General features: G+C 26.7%; 9 protein-coding genes across 10 annotated transcripts; 7 read left to right on the forward strand and 2 right to left on the reverse strand.

Moving 5' to 3' along the window:
• Positions 1–558: 558 nt before the first annotated feature.
• VNE69_11035 (cupin-2 domain-containing protein) lies at positions 559–1,710 on the forward strand (the record flags this gene model as incomplete). Its single annotated transcript, XM_065474938.1, has 1 exon — positions 559–1,710. One exon carries the CDS (start codon positions 559–561, stop codon positions 1,708–1,710), a length of 1,152 nt encoding a protein of 383 aa, XP_065331010.1.
• Positions 1,711–1,987: 277 nt separating this feature from the next.
• Positions 1,988–2,623, forward strand: VNE69_11036 (uncharacterized protein; the record flags this gene model as incomplete). The annotated part of the gene is made up of 2 exons (XM_065474939.1): positions 1,988–2,119; positions 2,489–2,623. The coding sequence occupies 2 exons, from the start codon at positions 1,988–1,990 to the stop codon at positions 2,621–2,623; spliced, it is 267 nt and encodes an 88-aa protein (XP_065331011.1).
• Positions 2,624–3,119: 496 nt separating this feature from the next.
• Positions 3,120–3,932, forward strand: VNE69_11037 (chitin synthase export chaperone; the record flags this gene model as incomplete). Its single annotated transcript, XM_065474940.1, has 1 exon — positions 3,120–3,932. One exon carries the CDS (start codon positions 3,120–3,122, stop codon positions 3,930–3,932), a length of 813 nt encoding a protein of 270 aa, XP_065331012.1.
• A 36-nt stretch (positions 3,933–3,968) lies between these two features.
• Positions 3,969–4,256, forward strand: VNE69_11038 (uncharacterized protein; the record flags this gene model as incomplete). The annotated part of the gene is made up of 1 exon (XM_065474941.1): positions 3,969–4,256. The coding sequence occupies one exon, from the start codon at positions 3,969–3,971 to the stop codon at positions 4,254–4,256; it is 288 nt and encodes a 95-aa protein (XP_065331013.1).
• Positions 4,257–4,325: 69 nt separating this feature from the next.
• VNE69_11039 (chromo domain-containing protein) lies at positions 4,326–5,063 on the reverse strand (the record flags this gene model as incomplete). Of its 2 annotated transcripts, XM_065474943.1 has the most annotated exons (2): positions 4,573–4,577; positions 4,655–5,063. In XM_065474943.1, 2 exons carry the CDS (start codon positions 5,061–5,063, stop codon positions 4,573–4,575), a joined length of 414 nt encoding a protein of 137 aa, XP_065331015.1. The 2 variants fall into 2 exon arrangements, with proteins under 2 accessions (XP_065331014.1, XP_065331015.1); XM_065474942.1 differs by having other exon boundaries at positions 4,326–5,063.
• A 303-nt stretch (positions 5,064–5,366) lies between these two features.
• On the reverse strand, positions 5,367–6,737 carry VNE69_11040 (putative magnesium transporter; the record flags this gene model as incomplete). The annotated part of the gene is made up of 1 exon (XM_065474944.1): positions 5,367–6,737. One exon carries the CDS (start codon positions 6,735–6,737, stop codon positions 5,367–5,369), a length of 1,371 nt encoding a protein of 456 aa, XP_065331016.1.
• A 475-nt stretch (positions 6,738–7,212) lies between these two features.
• VNE69_11041 (uncharacterized protein) lies at positions 7,213–8,028 on the forward strand (the record flags this gene model as incomplete). Its single annotated transcript, XM_065474945.1, has 1 exon — positions 7,213–8,028. The coding sequence occupies one exon, from the start codon at positions 7,213–7,215 to the stop codon at positions 8,026–8,028; it is 816 nt and encodes a 271-aa protein (XP_065331017.1).
• Positions 8,029–8,593: 565 nt separating this feature from the next.
• Positions 8,594–10,849, forward strand: VNE69_11042 (coatomer subunit gamma (coPG); the record flags this gene model as incomplete). Its single annotated transcript, XM_065474946.1, has 1 exon — positions 8,594–10,849. One exon carries the CDS (start codon positions 8,594–8,596, stop codon positions 10,847–10,849), a length of 2,256 nt encoding a protein of 751 aa, XP_065331018.1.
• A 5,576-nt stretch (positions 10,850–16,425) lies between these two features.
• VNE69_11043 (uncharacterized protein) lies at positions 16,426–18,720 on the forward strand (the record flags this gene model as incomplete). The annotated part of the gene is made up of 1 exon (XM_065474947.1): positions 16,426–18,720. The coding sequence occupies one exon, from the start codon at positions 16,426–16,428 to the stop codon at positions 18,718–18,720; it is 2,295 nt and encodes a 764-aa protein (XP_065331019.1).
• Between the last annotated feature and the right edge of the window lie 3,302 nt (positions 18,721–22,022).

Below are 22,022 nucleotides of genomic sequence, written 5' to 3' on the forward strand. Positions count from 1 at the left end.
TCATTTATAGTAGATTTAGTTTATGTTTTTTTACACATTATTGTTCTTAGTCAGTAAGATAGAAAATTTTAAAAACTCCATCTTAAACGCATCTAATTTTAAGAAAATGCCTTTTAAGCCATGTAAATTCGCTTACTATTTTATTTGATCGTCTTAGATCCAAAGAAGCCAATCTTCTTTTTACGCTAGTGGAAAGTTATAAAAATAGTCCCCAAAATCACTTTCCAGGATTTTTAAAAATTCCATATACAAATTTATAATTTTCATTCTCGATTATAGTAAGTCGATCCTATTTGGATATTTTCTTCTGTCAAACACAAGAATATCAGGCTTTAAATATTCTCTTTTTTCCCCCAAGACAATTTGACGTCTCTCCAAAATATCTGTAGATATTTTGGAGAAGGGTCATCTAAGTGCAAGCTTACTCTTCCTGAGATGTTTTTACAAGCTTATTTCATTTTTTTCTCTTATACACATATTTTATGTCTGTATATTATTTTGTCATATTACTTCCATTTATGCTAATTCTTTTTTCTTGATTTTTTTACCCTAATTTTCATGCGGAAGAATTTTAAACCTCACGCTAAACAGAACAAACTAGCAAACAGTTACAGAAAAAAGACAATAGACCCGGGCGTAGATCTAAATCTGAAAAAAGATGACGACAATTTAGAAAATATTGATGATTACTGGAACATGGCAGAATATGTAATGAATGAAGATCAAGACTCTACACTTGATCAGATCAAAGATCTGAAGAAGAAGACATTATTAAAAGATTTTGAGACTAGAATACTCGACGATGTAATGGAAATTTCGACTGACGGGAGTAAAATGTCAACTGAGCACAAACAAACTCAGAATGTGTCAAACAAACAAACAAAAGAGAATGAGGAATCAGAAGACACATTATTTGATATAAATAATATAAAAGAGAATTTGACTAATACTATTAGTAATAATTTAAATATTTCTGGTGATGTTTCAAATACTTCAGGATTTGATACAAATTTAGAAATTAAAAAAATAAACAACAAACAAGGGATAATGAAAAACAAAGTAATGACTAAAACCAAAAAGCCAGAAACAAAGGCAATTAACAAGTCTGGAGCGAAAACAACAAGCAAGCCTGTAGCAAAGCCAGAGCCCAATAAAAAATCAGAGCTCAGTAAAAAATCAGAGCTCAATAAAAAGGCAGAGCTCAGTAAAAAGGCAGAAGTAAATAAAACCACGCTTCGTAATAAAAAACTAGAATCTAACAAGAGATCAGAAATAAATAAAAAAAGAGATGATTCAAAATTAAGCATAAGTGTCTCAAATCTGAGTTCCTCTAAAAGTCCAAGGAAATCTGTTGATCCTCTCAGTTCTTACAAGGGGACTTCTCTCATAAGCAAATCTAATAAAATCTACGGCATGACGAAGATTTCTTCTCTCTACCAAGGCAAGAGTAAACTCGAGCCCTTAGTGACTAAAAATTCTCTGGAAGCCGGGATCTTGTTTTTAAACCAGGGGGCTTCTATTTTAAAGGAGACTGCTGATAATCCTTTTACTTTATTTTTATTAAAAGGGCATATTGAGGTATCAATAAATAATGAGGTATTTAGACTTGATAGAGATAGTTGTATGTTTGTAGACGAAGGGAAGGAATATAACATAATTGATAAGAGTAAGAATGGTAGTACAATGTTTATAACTTTCAAAGCCAAATGATTATTAAAATACAAATTAAAAAATTAATATGTTTTACTAAAATATCAAAGAAATATGTGTAATGTTTTACTTAAATATCAAAGAAATATGTGTAATATTTTACTAAATATCAAAGAAATATTTGATATGTTTTACTAAATATTAAAGAAATATGTGTAATATTTATGCAGTGAATAATTATAATTAAAGATATTTTATATTATATTTAGTAATAATATTAAATTCCAATTGTGTTTAAGCTTTTTTATTTTAAAAAAATGATCTCTTTTTAGGGGTCATGCAAGAAGAAGAAGAAAGAAGGAAAACAGAAACACATCTGAAAAATCTCACTGAAGAACATGAGAAAGCAATACAAAATCTAAAGAAGTCACTAGAAAACTTAAAAGAATGTGTAGAGAAAATATCATATGTTACTGATGAAATGAAGAATGACATTTAAATAAACTAATATTTCAATAGTAAATCAAAATAAAATATGACTTACTTTAAATTGTAAATCTTATTAAAATATGACTTACTTTAAATAAACTTATTAAAATAAACTTATTAAAATAAACTTAATAAAATATAACTAACTTTAATAATAAAGTAAATTAAAATAAACTTAATAGAATATTTTAACTTTAATAATAAAGTAAATTATAAATATTATGTAAGATTTTCAAATATTATAATATATAGACAAATTATAAATGCATTTTTATATTTTGCTTTTTTCATGAGTTTGTTTCTTTTTATGAGTTTGTTTGTTTGTTTTTTATGCAAAAAACTATAAAAGGACAAATTTCCGCATGATTTCATGGAAGAGAAAGAGTTCAAAAGTCAATTCAAGAAACTTGAAGTATCAATTGAAAATATAAAAAGCTCTTTTAAAGAATTAAAAGAGTTTGTAGAGACAATAGATCTGGAATGAATAAATAATATGAGGGGTGTTTATTTTAATAATTTCAGACAATATTAAGTGTATTTATTTTCCATAATGGGGTTCAAAAATATAAAAATATATAACATTAAGTATCAAACAAAAAAAGAAACTTCATTTTATAAGTATGAAGTAGTACACTATAAAATGCATATTGATGATTTAAGAAATATTCATGTAAACTACAATATAGAAATCTCCACTTTATTCAGAAGAATATAATATAAATACTTAAGTAAACTACAATATAGAAATATGATTATGTAAAGATAGTAAAATTTATCATGTAATTTACAATATAGAAATATGAATATAATCAAATATCTAAAATTGAAGTTTTAAGAAATATTGTGTAAACAATATATGGAAATCTAAGACATACATAAATTATGAATGTGAATATATCATGTAATATTTTTTTGACATGCAGTTTGTTTGTTTTTACAAACAAATGACTTGTTTATAAATAATATTTTTTTCTTCCTTTATGATCATCACAGATTACATATGCTCAGAAATAGACTTACCATTATGCAAATATATCAGTCAGAATGCCTGTAATTATTCAAGTAGATATGAATATCTAGGGAAGATGAAGATTTATTCTCCTACATTCCTTTGTCTATTAATTTGTAACTTAGGTATGATTAATTGGATGATAGGCCATGTTCAGAATTTATGCTCTAGTATTGGTAGAACAGAGATGAGTTTCTTCTACTATTTATACGCCATGTCTAATTTCTTACAGATGTTCCTGATCTGCCTTAAGGATAAAGTAGAGAATATGCATTTTATCCTGACTGTCCTCCACTTGATTATTTCTAATATGTGCTTCTTCTCTTTACTAGTGGGTTCTTATACACAGGACATGTTTACGGGGAAATGGGGTGTACAGAGTAATCTTATCCTGTACTCGTTCACTGCTGCTTATGGTTTCCTCAGTGCCATAGTCATCTTCTTTGGTCTACTTCTGAGATCTTCAGTGACTATCTTTGTGTCTTGTCTAGTGTCTAATTTCATTATTGGATATGCTTACTATGTCAAGCAGTTTAGGAAATTGAATAAGATCAAGGGGGAGATTTGGGCCTATGGGACTATTCTGATTTCCCTGTTGTTCTTTGCCTTGGCAGTTGGGTCTATGTTTATTGATTCCAAGTTTATAGGTATACTTACTGATAAATATATAGATAATCTCTTTTTCCATAATTTATTTCTGTTTTGTGCTATAGTCATGATTCATAAGTTCTGGTTATCTGTATGTGATTATGAAGTGGAGTGTTTATTATTAGACATTAAGTAATTTAGAAGTATAATTATTATTTTATATGATCCCCTAATGTCTAGAAGTCTTAAGCCACTAGAAGATTATTGTAAAGTAGAGAAGAGAGAGAAGAAAGAAAAGGAATATAAACCAAAGAGGGTATACAGGAAAGTAAAGAATAATATAAATATACCACCAGTAATATCAAGATATAAAAACCCGACAAGTGAACTTGTCCCATTAGAACTCAGGAGGAAGACTGGAGATACAGAGATTATAAATTATAAGAAGTTTATAGACTTCAATAAATGTCTAGACCAAATAGAAGAACTCTGTAAGAAAAAGAATAGGGAGCTTGAATAATATATAAGCTTAATATTATATAAATAAGAACATAAAGTAATAAAAATATAAAACATTCCCCCTTTTTATTTAAATAAATTTCTTGTATAAATTCTCATAATACTCAAATAGTTTATATGGCACCTCTCTCTTAATGATCTCATATGATAGATCCTTCACACTTCTATCTGTGTACTGAATTACTGCGTATTTAATGGAATCATTTTCCTGCTTAATATCCAGGACTTTAAGGATATTTGACTTAAGATCTAATTTATAAAAATCATTAATACTAGAACTTAATGACAAAACTTTATCATGTAAAGAATTATTAGTGTCATTCTTAGACTTCTTCTCTACACTTTTATTAGAAGACAAGGTAGACACTTTCTTGGGGCGCTTAGTCTCTTTTATAAGACTTCTGTTTTCATTTTCTTTTAGCGAACTTTTCCTAGATTTCTTTTTTTCTTGTAGAGAGGTGTCATTTTTCTCATCTTTAATTGTGCTATTTGCTAAGGATGTCTTCTTTTCTTTCTTGCTCTTCTTATCCTGTTTACTATCTGTAATTTTACTTTCTCCTATTTTACTACCTGCAATTTTACTTTCTCCTATTTTACTTTCTTGTAGTGCACTTTTCTTGGCAATTTTCTCTTCATATTTTTTTATTAGATCGTCCGCATCAATATTGTCATAGGGCTCCCATGTATTCTCAGAGGAAGGGTACCCCTTCCATTTTATTAGGTAATGAGGCTTACCATTGATAAATTTCTTATTCACTATTTTTTCTACTAAGAAATCTTCGTCCTGATTAGTATCCTCTTTGTCCATTTTGATTTTTAAGGGTCCAGAAAATTAAATAAAAAAAGAAAAAAAAAATAAGAAGAAGAAGAAGAAATATAAATTTGAATATACAAAACAAATACTGTGTGTTTTTCATATAAACATGGTGTGTGCAGACTGGAAAATAAGTGATGTGTATTTGAATTATATTTTTACATATAACTTCTTATACAGAAAAATTATACATATAAGTTTAAAGACAAATTTGAACAAATGTGCAAATTTGATTGGCTACTAAAAGTATATAAGTATAAATTGAGGATTTATATAAATTTGACAATGTCTAAATTTTTAATCTATTTTCTCCTCTTTACTTGTTAAACTGTTCTTATTAATAATTCGTGTACTTAAAAACATCGACCCTATAAAAATAATCCCCAATCCTATAAAGAAATTCCTAAACTGACTCCAGTCATAATGCTCAAACTCCTGGAAATATATTCCCGCCGTCACTATACTAAGTATAGACCAAGTAATATGAAAAATAGGCACTACTAATAACGCATCATACCTTTTTAACCCCCTATTTAACCAATAAATCTGTCCAAATGTACACAAAACTAACCCGCCTATAAAAACATAAGTTACAAAATATTTAAACTGGTTCTCTTCACTTATCGTTTTATCAATAATCTCCGCCAAAGATTTAATACAAAGCGTCGTAAATGACGCTATAAACGAACTAAGTAAAACATACATAAGCACCATAAAATATTTTATAATGTACCCGTCATCATCAAAATAAACATTTTCACTGTAAAAAAGTCTATTATTATCTTCATTAAACCTACTATTAGTTTCTACGTATCTTATAAACCAATATAAAAAAATTATAAAAAATAATATAGTAAAAAAATATAGAATAATTGAAGGCTTGTGGTATAATTTTAGTAATTCACATAATGAATAAGATTTATGTGATACTTTAGTATTAAAGATTATGAATGTGGTACCTGTAAAAACGAAAAAAATGGCCGCGAGATCTTTGTAAGTAAAAATTTCGTCATTGATTAAAGGCGCCAGAATCGAGTTTGAGACTAAACCTGTAGCGCTTAGTACAGCCAGAAGTGATTGGTTTCCGAAAATGTATGATAAATATCCTGACAATTTGCCAACTATATAAATTATCATACCAATATTAAATGTATCAAAATTGTGTAAAAAGATTTTTATATTGTTTTTTGTATATGATAATTTTTGTATATTAACACCAGTATTAATTAATACATTTCCTAATATACTTAATATAGCACCTATAATCCATTTAGAATTAGAAGATTCGTAACTACAAAGATAATGATTATTCTTAAAAACGCATGATTGTTTTATATCGCAACCACTAAGCTGACTGGGTCTGTTTGGATTACATCTCTTGTTTTCTGGAATAGGTAGGCAACAATAAGTGGATTCTATAAATTTGGAAATCATACATTCATTTTCGACTTTACACTGCGCGGAACACGCAATTGGGCCGTAAAACGAGTAAGACGCGCACTGTTGTGGCATTGTACAATGTTCGGCGGGTGGGAGTAATTTTGAGCAAATGTTGTTTACGCAGTAAGAAGTGTGGATGTCTGGTCTGTTTTTAATGAAACAATCTTTGTCATGAGTACAAGGAATGGGAACTGAGTAGAGGAAACTCATACAAGAAAATATCAACATGTTTGTTTATAAACAAAAAAAAACATAAATGAGTTATTTTTAGATGTGTCAGTTTATAAAATGTAATTGTTTATGACATAATACTTAATGTAACTTTTAAACATGAATTCTAAATAAGTGTTAATGTTTCAGTCTAAAAAATGGTTGTTTTAGATATAAATACAAAAGAAACCTTTAATAAATATTATATGAGTTATTTAGATGTGTCAGTTATTAAATTTATTTACTTTAGACATAATACTTAATGTAACTCGACATTAAATATTATGTAATTGAGGTATAATATCATGTAACTAAACATATTTTACTTAATGTAATTGGAGATATTATGTTTCGGCTAATAACAGCATTAGTGTAAAAAAAACTAAGAAAATGTTTTTTGAACATATTTCAATTTACTAGATATTTTTTATATTTTTAATTTTGTCCGTTATTTTTTTAATTTCAACTTTATTTTCTAATAATTTCGCCCTTTATGGATACAGACCCAATAAACAATTATGAGACAATAGAACACGACATGATTCATATAAAAGACTACTTCAAGAATTATAAATTTGGTATACAAGAAAGATTATCAAAACTTTATTTTCTTAATAACCTAAACACTTCCAAACTAAACGACACTTCAGATTTACTAAAAAACTCCAAAGAAAAACTAGTAGAAATAAAAAACAAAGGCAAAGAATGCGACCAATTCATTTTTGATATTTCCTCGAAATTGTACAACAAATCTCAAGAAATAAAAAATGAAAAAAAAAATTTAGAAAATTTAAAAATTTTACTAAAAACTAAAAACCAAGAATTTAATGATTTAAACCATAAAGGCGACTTATTTCAGATTTATGAAACCCATAACAGCAAATATAAAAAGGTATGTAATGATATAGAAAATGTGTTAAACAATATAAAAAAATTTAAAGAAGAATTGGAAAATAAAAAAAAATTTAATATTGAAGAATTAGAAGTTTATAAGAATAAATTGATGAGTAGAACTAGAAGATTGTCAGTTATACAATATGAGAAGTATATAGAAGATTTGTATGAATTTTATAAGAAGATGGTAAGTAAAATTAAAGGGATTTTTGAGATTAAAATAGAGACGAGAAGTGAAGAAAATAAGATATTGGTGTTTGTAGTGAATAAAGAGAAAAATGAATTGAAGATTGAGATAGTTAATGGGAAGATAGAAAGTATTAAAGGATTGGGAGATGAAAAGAAAGAAGAGTTTTATAAAAAGATTAATGACCCAAGACATGTTATATATAATTTTATATATAAAGCTAAATAAATTATTAAGTGTGTAAATAAAATTATTAAGTGTGTAAATAAATATTATAATTCTTGTAGTATAAATAAAAAAATGATTTAATTAGGATTTGTTCAGTGTAGTTTATACATCTAATTTAACAAGAAGATTTCCGCGTTAGCTTCTCCTGCTTGCATGGCTTCCGGCTCCATAGTCCTTTCTACATCGGCCTCGAGAGAATATATAAATGAAATATTAAAAAAAAATATCGAAAAAAAGATAGATATATCCACAAAAAAAAATATAAATTAACAAATAAAGTCAATGTAAAGAACTCTTATGTGACAACAACGATATGGCAAATTAGAACATTTACATAACAGAGATATTACAAAATATCTTTGAATTGGCAACGAGTATAAAAAAACGAAAAGTTTTCAAAACAATTCTTTTAGAAACCAAACAGCCATAAAACCAAGGAATAATCAACAAAAAAACAATGACCAACATATTTGAAAGCACAACGAAGTTTAGAGCATAGTCTTAATATGAAAAATGCAGCCACAAGAATAAATTTATGAAATATGTTTTTTTTTGACCCCCTAAAATGAATTCCTTCTTTACAAAAGAGTCAGAGAATTTGATTCTTCAAGACATTTCTGAGAAATTTAATTCTTCAACATTAAACACTAGGAATTGTATAAAATCTATAAACGCCTTTTTATATTTCTTACAATCTAATAAATTAGATCAGGATACTATAAATAGTATCCTGATCTTCCTCTTAAGATCTTTCCAGAGTAAAGAACAATATCTTAAACATGTGGTCTATAGCGTCTTAATAGAACTTTCTAAATACACTGACCAAGGTTTTATAGGAATAAACATAATTCTGAAAGATTTTACTACATCAAAATATAAATCTAAAATCTTAAAAAGTTTATTCTGTATAATCCCAGAAGAAATGATAAACGACTTTACAAAATATTTAAAAGAATCTTTTATTAGTTCAGACGAGAAATTAGTAAATTCCTCTGTACTTGTAAGTTATTTACTAATTAATAAGAATTTTATAAAATCTAAAGATTTATTTAAAAATTTGAAAATTACAGACGATATTTACGGATACCATAAATTGGCCTTATTAAACTTATCAAATAAAATAAACAATGATCATTTTAATTATAAAAACGAGGCGGGAATTATGAGCGTGAGATTGGCAGTAAAATATAAAAAATTTGAAAAATTTAAAAATTTTTTAAATTTGCGAATTAGTGACACGATAATATTTTTTGAAGCTTGTAATCAAATGACAGAAATAAGAGAAGAAAATTCTTTACAATTTATAACTTTGATTTGTCAAGGTCTAAAAAATTTTTTAAAAAATGGAAATTTTTATGAAAAATTTTCTAGTATAAAAATTTTATCAAAGTTAAGTACAAAATTTCCAAGTAAAATTGGAATTTTAAATAAAGAAATCGAGGAATTATTACAAGATTCTAGTAAAAGTTTGTCTATGTTGGCAATTAGCACTTTATTAAAAACTGGTACAGAAGAAACAATCGATCGACTTATAAAATATTTACCAGATTTTATGAGCGAAATGGACGACAATCATAAAAAAGTTGGTCTGAACGCCCTCTACATTTTAACTCTAAAAAATACTAAAAAAATTAATATTTTTTTAGATTTTGTAAAAACATGTTTTTTAGAAAAAGGTAGTTTATCTTTTAAATTGTACATAGTCAATTTACTAAGAAAACTTCTTAATAATAGTGACAGTACTCTAATTGATAATATTCTGGATATTTATGTTAATTATCTAGAAGATAGCGAATATTACGAAGTAAGTGCTGAGATATTGGGAATTATGAGTAGAGAAATTTATAAATCTAAAAATAGTAAAAAATATCTTCTACATGTTTATAATAGACTGATTTTAGAAGATAATAAATATAAAAATTGTGTATTGCAGACAATTTACGATTTATCTAATAAAATCAATTTAGATGAGTCAGTATTTTATGACTGTGAAGATGAGGTATTAAAAAAATTTTATATTAATAATAAACAACAAAATGTTAATACTAGTGAAAATTTTTACGATTCTGAAAATTTAAAAATTTTATTAGGAGATTTAAATGATAAAGTACAAGAATATCTTAAAGATTATAAAATTGAAGAAAATATTATCAAAGAAGATACTGTTAAAGAAAACATTAAAGAATCAAGAGAAATTTTACTAAATAAAGAAACAGATGAAATTTTAATAAAATTAGTAAAAAAAATATCAGGGGAAAAAATAAACTTAGAATATAAAATTCAGAACAATCATGAAGATTTAGAAATAAAAAACGGAATTTTAAGTGTAAAAATTAACGGAGAAATTGAGAAATTATCATTTAAAAATTTGAAACCTGGAAATACAAAAATTTTAAATTTAGAAATTAAATCTGAACTCGATTTATCAATATTTGGTAATTTAGACTACGAAATTTGTATAGTAGACGACTATAGCGAGACAGAAAACGAATCAATTTCACTTGTCCCGTACCAAATAACATTATTTGATCTAATGATAAATAAAAATACAGAAAAAGGTGAATATAACAAAATTATAAAAATTAATTTGAAAAATGATCTGGTAGGTGGTAGTAAAAAAATTTTAGATTTGATAAATTTGAAAGTAGTTTCTCAGAATAATCTAAAAAATAAAAACCAAATACATTTTTCGGGGGAGTATGAAAATAAAGGGTGTTATATTGAATGCGATATTGAATATGATAGGATATGTAGAATTAGTATTGAGATATGGAATGATAGTGAAGAATTATTAGAAAAAATTATGAAATATTTTGAGTAAATAAAAAATTTGAAATTTTTAAAAATATATTATTTTAGATGTAAAAAGGTCAAAAAATCTTGAGTAAGATCGATATGGGAACATGTCTAAAAATCATAATATGAAATTATTAAACAAAGTTAGCACAAATTTAAACTTGTCGATTTCAAATCTTCGTGTATATAAGTATTTGTCTCGAAGAAATCATATTTCTATCTAACTATATCGCTTTAAAAATTATATAGAGCATATTACAAAAGACATATGTTAGATATATTTAAGATGGACATCTTTGTATGTCGTCAGTCACGTATGTCATCTACATCTTGTACCCTTTCTTGCTGCCACACACAGTTCTGCATTCTATGACGTAATCTTTATCTCGCAAAAATTTCGGAATGCGGACAGAGAAACAATATCATGTTGTAGCATGATATCGCTCTTTTATTTCTATGTTTCTCGATATTTTAAGGAAAAAATATAGAGTAAATCAGCCACTGGCCTTATATAAGCCATACAGGATTTTTATGTAAAATAGAATGGAACTCGACCTACATTATATTTAAACCTTAAGATACTTTTTTCTACTAGACTTAAGTTCTATGGCTGGATGCATACAAGTTTCAAAAATCTAATTCATGATTTTAAAGAAATATTGCATCTCAAAAAGATCTTAAACTTAGTAACGTAAATCAAACTTGATGCTCTTGGGAATCGAACTAGAATTTTTGTGCATGAACTCAGTCTTTTAACTACTAATCTATGAGCACATATCATATATTTTATCAAAATAATACTTAAATTGATAAGCTATAACATTTTTATTACTTTTTTTGAATTATGTATTGTTTTTAGTATTACCTAAACAATATTAAGGATGTATATGTTTGCCCAGGATCTCTCACGTATCTTCTTTTATTTAACGGTTTCTCGAGATGTTATATGGAGTTTTATGAGCGACATCGTTTTTATATACGTTAGATTGGAAGTAATTTCAAGATTTTTTTTCTGTATCTTGTGTGTTACACAGTGACAAATTCATTTAAGATAAGCAGAAAGGTTTTTAGTTATACATAATAAATTAAATTGTATTTATTAAAAAGGTCGTATTTATTTAATTCTACTAATATTTCTTGCTGAAGATTATCAATCGACGTGATTTCTTTAAATACTTATCCTTGGCCACTATATCTAGCTTATTTTATTTGTAAAAAATGTCCTGTTATATATTAGCATAAAATTTATCTTTACATATTGACTAGCAATAATTTTGTAACACGACGAGTTTAAACTTGTTGCAAATTTGTAAATAAAGTTTTAAAAAGCACGTAAAAGCATTTTAAAATTTAATTGTGGTATCACGGACAGCCAAATTCAACATTTTCCACATATTTTTTTACATTTTCAAAAATTTAATAGGCTTATTACAGCGAGGGCATACACAAGAGTAATTAACATTTATTGATTTAATGAATAATTTTTTTTGCTTTTATATACAATCTAATTCTCAGGAATTTTCTACAATTGTCTCATCCTCATTAAATATTGATATGGACTAATTGCAAGTGCGATTTATGAAACATTTGGCGTTCTGCAATAGCGCAATCAATGCATAGACGCTTGTTCATTTTTAAAACGTCAAGAATAAATATATGAAGTCAATTCGGCCATTTTTAGCTTATCGTTTGTCTATTTTCGATAGCTACATTTTATAAATTCTATAATGCCTGTGTAAAATTTATACATTTGTATATACCATAATATTTAGACATTTTCCCAGTTACTTGGTTCGATCAGACTTATTTCGCATAGATTATTCAAAAAAAATTTTAATATTGAAAATTATCAGGTTGTCTTAGTACGTCATTTCTATTTTAAAATGTTATTTTCAAAATTTAATTATTAAATGTATCTAGAAAATATATTTTATCTAAATTTCGCTCTAAATTATGTATCAAACTTATTTTTGTCTTTTTGATAAGCATTCTTGTGCATAAATTATCATTTATACACTAAAATTTTCAATTATTTTTACTTTCATCAAATAAACATCTTCAATGAATTGTATGAATCCTCTAGCTTATTCTAATGTATAATTGCACGTGTATATTATAAGTACGCAAAAAAATATAAATAAAAAAACAAGTATTCTAAATAAGTGATTTTATCGTGAAAACACACTTTTATACATAATTAGGTACCTCTAAAACAAAAAATATCTCTTAACACATATCACAAGAATGCAGGAAGATAATCAAGAGGAATTGATGCATTCACGATAATAACGCCAATACAAATATTAACAGTATTGGATCAGATATTTCTGTGTTTCACATGAAAAAAGAGAACATTTATAGTAATGTTAAGCATGAATATTTTACAAACTTATTTTGTCGAAAATAAAGTAAGAAAAAAAATCTTTTGCGAGCGAACTACAACTATTCAATTCGTCGGGACAAGAAAAGTTCTATATATATATATTACACGAAGGAAAGTAGATAAGAATATCAAAAAATACACAGCCATGATTATTTAAATTTTCTTAGTTTTAAATTTAGTTCAATATTCAAAGAAGAATGGTTTTTTTAGTTAAAATCGATTATTATTAGCATATGTTGCTAAATTATACAGCTATAGTTGCAAATAAAATAATTAGAGCGAAGTTTTGAATATGTGCGTGTAGATAGTAAATATTGAAACGTTCAAGTTTCTCAACATAGCCGTTCAACCCAACCAGTAAGTGTATTGCCCTAATAACTCTCCAAGATTAAGTTATTAGTGCTTTTTGTACGCCTTGGAACTATTATTTATTATTTTCGTTAGCAAAACTACAAACAAAAAAAAAATTTAAATTTTTATAAGGAACTAATTAACAATAAGAGAAAGTGATAATGTGCAATAGATTTTTCTAAATATTTATAGAAGTTTAAATATCTACGTAAAAACTACATAGAATTAAATTAGCCCTGTATTTAAATTGTTCTATCACTTTATTTTTCATTTAAGATGAGTAATTTAATTCACTAAATGCTAAGATTAATAATAACAAGAAAATTTATCAAATATTTCAATTTTTTACAATGCTAAAAAACTGTTTACTGATTTTATGATACTTTCTATAGATTTTCATTGTTCGATTGTAAAAAAGCGCCGAAAAAATCCGATATGCAAGATAGGGGGAACTATACTATAGCGAACTTTACAAACTATATAAATATACGTGTGTTGTAATAACATCTAAAATAATTGTAAACATATAATTAAAATTTTTGCACGTTTTGTTGATTATAATATTAATCTCGTTACATTAATTTTATATATATTTTTATAAATTCTGTTTCAGATTAGATATTTTTAAAATAGCAAACAAAGTTGAGAAATGTTTTTAGTAATAAACGATGTTAAATTCGCTTTATGCACGAATGCAGGGAGTCAATTTTTACGAGGATAAAAGAGTATAGGGCTATTTTTCTATCCCAACTATCATGAATTATACATAAATTCTGTTGTTTGTTTATGTTAAAAATTTGACAATGAGTTTTACATCAAAATGAATTATAAATAAATTTAAAAGCTAGATATGAGAAAATAATTGGGTTTGCATGAAAACATCTGATTGCTATAATTAGTATTACATGTAAAAATTTGTTAGGAACTGTGAGGTTTCCAGTAAAAAATTTAGCTAAAGGTAAAACAAGACCATCAATATCACATCATATTCCAATTTGAGCTTCGACATATTTTTTGTACAAATGTAATCATATGGCCTTTGTAATACAAATGAGATAAATCTGTATTCAATAAGCGATACTTCTTAAACACACATTTACAGGAATATACAATTACTTTAGGCTTAATTAATATACCCGAGAAACTATCTTATTCCCCAATGGATAGATCTATTAATATAATGAAATTGTGTGGCATGTTATAAATTATAGAAAATCCAAATAAATCTATAATGTTTAAAATAGATAATTTATAGGTATTTATCTAATATCGTGACAATGAACCATTTTATAAAACTAAAGTTATTTGTTGTGCAAAGTCAACTACAAATTAGTTGAAACTTATGATTCTTCATCTCTAGTTACTTCTATGTTGTTTTAAGTTCCTGATACTGATTGGAACCCATAAGCTAATTACTAATTATAAACCACTGCATTTTTGTTACCTGAGTTTTCATATTAATCATCCTAATTCATGTTCAACGATTCTTTAACGTATCACACAAACAATATTGTGTTAAAAAATTTAGTGTTTTTTTTGTATAAAAATGTATGCTAGAACACGTATGCATGTTGTTAACAAAAATAACTGATAAATCTCTGTTCTCCAATTTTAATATGTGATTATTTGGAGCAATGTAATGTACAACATTTTCAATTTTTTTACACCTCTAAAAAGATTAATAACAATAATTTTCATTTAAATGAAAAGTTTCAAATAAAAATTATTATTAGAAAAAGAATTAGAAAATGCAATGACTTAAAAAATCGTATAATTAGATTGTACATAAATTTATAAGTCTCTAAATTGCAATGCTTGAAAATAAAGAAACTTTAAGATTTAAAATGGGAATATTTAATTTACAGAGAATATAACACAAATATGCTTATATTAATTTTATATTAAAGTTTTAAAAATTTTAGAACGAACAAAGGTACATAAAGACTAACAATATATTATAGTAATTTTTATAAACATAAATTAATATTTAATATCCTTTTGCAATTTTAAATTTTTGAACGTTTTTTCAAAAATATCTACCAATATAAAAAAAAATTCTATATTGATGTGATATTTACATATTTGCTTATAATTAATCATATAAAACTTTTATTGTTAACATTATATGTTCGAATTTTTTTTCTGTTGTTATTCATAGATGATAAAATAAGAAGAAAACTTTTATAAAGCAGGAAATATAGTATAAGTTTTTTGAGGCGCTTTTAGATATATTGGACTAAATCACAAACATGCTTTATATATAAAACTAGTCAATGCCTAATTTAACACGTAATTGGGCGAAGATTCCGACAAAATACATAATAACTAAATAAATGTCATAGATTATTTGCACAGCGTAGACATCAACTAATAAATATAAAGTAAGGAGAAGCCGAAACACAAATATTTTTTATACCGACTGATTATATGCAGAACGTTTTTAATTAAACATAATGTAGAGTTAAAGTCCGTGTCTACTATAAAGATGAACGGGGTTGTGTTCAAAATTAAGAGTACAAAACACAATATACATTAGTAAGTATTTTTTTCAATTTTTTAAGTGTATATATTATAATGAATTTATGCTATCATTAAAATAAATTAAGTTTACAATACATATTCATTTTTATATTGTTGTCATTCCTCTTAAACAAATTATTTGCAAATTTTTTCCAAATTTATTATTTTTGACATTGATCATTAAACAAAAAAAAGCTCAAGTAAACTCCATTTGCCTGTCAAAAATAAAAACTTGATAATAAGTTATGTATATTTATGTACTTAATGAAAAAATAAACAATGCTATTGCTGAAATTCTATTTTTTTACTTAGTTTGCAGTATAAAAATAATTTTTTTGTAAGCCCATATGGATATCTTTCAAACTTTTACAAGTTTTTTATTTGTGGTGGGACATTGGCATCAACAAGCCTATGATAGTTTTAATACTGTAATAATAAATAAAATAAAAAATGGAGATTACTGGGAAATCGATACAAAAAAAACATATTCAAGAGTATTTTTATCCTTTGATAAAACCAATTATCAATTAATAGCAAATGCATTAGTTGGAATTCGATTTAGTATAGAGGATGTAGAACCAATAAAAGTTAATTGTATGGATAAATCAATTCGTGATATTGTCGCAGAGTTGGAAGATAAATTAATACGTGAATGTAATAAATTGCGACCAGACTTTGTCGTTCTAATTTACCAACACGATGCATATTGTGAAAATTCTATATTTAACCAAATAATTGGTTTTTTAATTCAAGAAAATTTAGAGCGAAAAAATAAAAATAATCTTGCCGATATGTTTTATGAGTACATAATCGAATGTAAATCATTATGGAGTGATATGTATGTAAATTTATACTATCAAAATTATAACAATGAGATAAGAGATCAAACGAAATCAACACTTACTTTTATCAAAAAGGAAAATCTACCTTTTATACATCTATATATTGAATTTAAAAATGTACAATATCTATTTGAAATAAACGCCGAAGAAATTGATAAGGAAAAACTTTATACTTTTATAGATATGAGACGACAAAAAAATAATGAATTAGATGAAAAAATTGGCGGATATCTTCATAAATTATACAAGAATGTTTATTTTGACGATATAGACGTGTACTCTAAGAAAATTTTTGAAGTTTGTACGCCCGTTCGAATTGAGTTTGAAGATAATGATTTTAGTATTGAGATAGTAGATGATAAAATTCACTTCTCACATCAAAACAATCTTTATATTCATAGTCCAATCAATGAAACTTCTTTATTTAGAAATGCAAAAAACGATGAAAATAAATGGATAATGAAATTTAAAAGGATTTTGGAAAAGATATGTGAAATAAATGAATTTGAGGAACGTCGTATAAGCATTGAAATGTTTTTTATAATAATAGAATATCGTCATAAAGTCACTTTTTTTATAGAGAGAATTTTAAATACTAAAGGATCACCATTGAACGTTTTATTAGGCCATCTATTGCTATTTAAAGGATTAATTAATGAAATCGAGTTACAAGACATCACAAAAAACGAAGGCATCACTGAAGAAAAAAGGATGCAACTGTGTAAAAAATTGGAAAAAATTTTATCAAATGATAGATGCTATTCGTGTGCTTTTACAATAAAAATATGTTTATTTATAGAAGTTGAAAAATATATAAATAAAGAAAGTGCAAAAAATGGACCGGAATTTAAAATTTTATGTTTGATTGGAGATCTTATGGAGCAAAAAAAAAAAGAACAAAGTATTTCAAAAAATATTAAAACGTATTTTTCAATGCATAAAAATAAGATCGATTTAATTAAAATATTTGAAGAACTAGTGAAGAATCATTTACAAAGATATAAGAAAAATCAATTAAATGTATGGGTGGAGATTTTTAAAATAGCATCATTGTTTACAGGCTCAGATGAGACCGAAATTAGAATCAAAAACCAAAAATATTATACATATAAAAAGATAAATATTAATGAAGTGAGACTTGATGAAGAAAAAGTCGAAAAAAATAATGAAATAATAAGAAACAATTTATTCGAAAATAATCGAGAAAGAAGAAAGACCGGGGAAGAAATTATAAATATGCTACAAAGACTTAATATAAAAGATTTATCTGATGCGTTAAATGAATTAAAAGATGAAGCCATAAAAAAAAAAGTTGAAGATATATTTGTTGAGGAGGTAAGTAAGAATTTTGGAGATGAAATCATTGAAATTGGAGAAAAAATTATTGAAAAAAATTTAAAACATGAAATTATAGAAAAAGAGATGTGTGAAAAATTTGGTGCTCATTGGAATAAAGAATATAAAAGTGGCGAAGAAATATATTATTATTCTAAAATATTTACAAAATATTATTGGATAAATGAGCATATATCCAATGAAAAAGAAAAATTACACCACGGAGTAAAAATTTTAATTAAAGAAAACAAAAGGCAAAACATTAAATACTATTTGGTCGAAGCTTTGAGAACACTTTTTGAAAATGATATATTTAATCATATAGAAATGAAAGAAAGGAAAGAAAATAATCTTTATAATATTAGAAAATTTGAACATTATAAAGGCTTACATAAAACTATAGATGAATTGACGATGATAAACCTACACGATGACTTGGTTGCAACTCTAAAAAACAATAAATAACTTTATTTTAGGTTAGATTTTTTTTTTATTTTTTTATAGATTTTTTTTTGCACTTTTAAGAACGATTTCTTATAGCTTATTACATTATTCGGTTTCTATCTACTTCCAAATTTCATTTTTGACCCGTACTCCTGCGGCTAGATATCGCAGACTTTTCAGTAATTTTAAAGACTCTTGTCTTTGCAAATGCCTTAATACAGGCTCCTAGCTTTGAGCCCATAAAAAACTTGGTGACAATATGTTACAATCTCATCCACATAGTTACATACAGAATTATACATGATTTTAAGTTGTACATTCTTCCAGAGTGATTAGCAAGTAATTATTCTTGACGACTCTTCTCGTTCTCTACCGTAAAAAGCTTCTATATCCTTTAATTTCAACTTCGACAATTTCAATTTCCTTCCTTAATTTATCTGCCATAAAAATATCAAGCTTGTTATACTTTATCTACAAATTCGATTGGATGTTACTTTCTTTTCTTATCTTTATATTATTATTCGCAACCATCTTCCGCACAGAATGAATCATTAATTTTCTACATGTGTCATTCCATAATCATTTTATCACACTGAATATCTATATGGTTGACTGATTTTGTCCTTTCTTGGCAGTGTAGCACTTTACCTCCTACAAATTTTTTTTTATTTCGTACTTTTTTTAATCCACCTTCTTCTCGAAGTCGATTCGTTCCTTTTGTAAACCATAATGATGATTTATTGTATCTGTAGGTACGGCGTCTATTACTCTACACAAGAGGGGGTTTAAGTCAATTTCTTCCCAATATCACTAATAAAGCTATAATTTATGACTTCTAGAACTTTGAATTTAAGTGTTTTTGCTAAGTGTACTTTGTTATTAAAAATCTTGTTATATTTGATATTAATGTCCTCCGCTTCTCTATTTGTAATATTGAACCTCTCCCAAAGGACATTTTCTGACTTTTATTGTTGAGATAGTTAAACTTATCACGCTTCTGTCTTCTACACTTGTTAGTCTTATTCTAAATTTCTTTCTCGTGTGATGTAAGCGTTATTTTTACGCTAGAAGTTGCAAAACGTGATATACTAAAAATATGCTTTGCGTTTACGTTTGATCGATTAAGAGTTGTCTTTTATTGCTCTAAATCTAATAAGCCTATGTCCTAATTATCAAAGACAGACCATGTATTTTTGAGCTTTGAACAGAAATCTGACATAAACCATTTTACATAATCTTGTTATATCTCTTTAACCTTCATCCATGCTCTCTCTTTGAATTATTTCATTATTTTTCTTTTTGCTTTTCTGCTACCCTTGGAACCCTTGATCAACTTAGCGCATTAGGCACATTTCCACTATTTTAGTGCCGATTTCTCCATATTTGTCTCTAGTCCCAGTTATTTATATCTTTTTTTATTTCTTCCATAAGTTCATCGTGGCAATTTTTTCGGTTAAAGGGCAATCTGGTGGCCAAAAATCCCTTAAAAGGAATTTTTAAAAAAATCACCCCAAAAATGAAAAGTCAAGATGAAAAAAAATAAAAACTTAAAAATCATTTTAATAATTTTATCAAACAAATTCCCTTCAAAATTTCTTCTAAGCATAAATCTTAACAAAGAACTCTTTATTAATTTTTTTGTTCTATGCCTTATGGAAGTTTCACTTTTAACAGCGCTCCAATTACCTTCGATAGTATTAGTTTGGCATTTTTATTTTTATTAACAAATTCTTTTGAATGATTAACCGTCTTATGTTGATGAAAAATTGAACACAACCTAGAATATGAAGAGAAGCAATCACTATGTATGATAGATTCTGGGTGAACATATTTTTTTTAAAAGTTCTTCTAGTGTAGTTGCTCTTCTATTATCAACAGGAACAAACACAATTTTCCTTTGAGGTGTTCTTTCTACCATTCCGAAAATCCAAACTCCTTCTACCCATGGCCTCTATGGTATTTTAATTTACCAAACTTACTTTCATCTATTTCCACAACAATCCCAGGTCCTCCATTAATACCTGTTTCAACGTAAACAGAATTTTCGATGGAGTTTACTGTTAAAGAAATGATTTTTCTTACACTTTTAATGGTAATTCCAAGAAATTCCGCAATAGCTTTATACTTTACATTAACAGACCATGATTTAATAATTAATAACATAGTATTAATTCCAAGCTTGTTATTGTAGAATGGAGTGTTTTTTAATAAAGACCATTTACTTCTACATTTAGACCAAGTACATCGAAAAATAACATTTTCATAATATTTTTTACTTATAGAACCACATTTTATACATGATTTGCTTGTTTTTTCAATATATTTTAAAAATTTCAAAAAGTTTTTTTTCTTGACTTTTCATTTTTGGGGTGATTTTTTTAAAAATTCCTTTTAAGGGATTTTTGGCCACCAGACTGCCATAGCTCCGCCAGTGTTAATAAAATAAAAGTTCAAAGATGATTATTGATGTTTAGAAAGGATGATTTAAAGAAGGATATATCCCCGAATGATCATAAGCGATAACGCCAAAGAGTTTGTAGGAGAAGACTTTAGGAAGTGTTTTTCATCAAACAAGATTAAGCATAGGAAAGTTAGCATAGAAGCCCACAGAAGCAACGGCCGGATCAAAAGGGCATAAGAACGATACGGTAAAGCGTACTTAAGCAGCATATGGATGACAATGAAGCTACAGTGAATAAGACAACGGTGATGTGAAATGGGACGTATCATAGCGGACTTAAGTGTACCCCCTTGGAGGCTGTAACGAAAGAAATAAACATGTAGAGTCAGAGGTGGGAAAAGGCCGGCCCGCGGGCCGGATCCGGCCCTTTTGCTAATTTTATCCGGCCCGCTGAAAAATTCTAACGCAATTTTTTTAAAACTCTTTATGAGATTTTGTTGACATAAACATTATTAGTATGCGGACTGTATATATAATAGGCGAAATAAAATAAGCGTTTGGCTTATTACACTAGTGTGAACGATGCGGGTCGCTCCCGACAATCGCTCTCATGGCGGGGGTTTCATCGAACACAAAGTAGATCGCGCTAGGTTTAAAATGCATGTGTGGACGACATATGCTGCACTCCTCTCAGCCTCTCAATGTTTGGGGGACGACAGATCGCAGCCCAGGTATTGTTAATTATTATTTTATTCTGATCGCATACTCTTTTTTAGTTCGAATCTACCATTGGTTTGCATATATAAAATTGAAAAAGTGGACTTTTTGTAAGTAAATTTTTAAAACTTTGGTGTTTTTTTATTGTTTTTATTTAACTTATTTTTTTTGTAGCCCTTTTAAAATGAGAGAAACTAAAAAAGAA

Source organism: Vairimorpha necatrix, chromosome 11, assembly GCF_036630325.1.
Source record: "Vairimorpha necatrix chromosome 11, complete sequence".
NCBI lineage: Eukaryota > Fungi > Microsporidia > Nosematidae > Vairimorpha > Vairimorpha necatrix.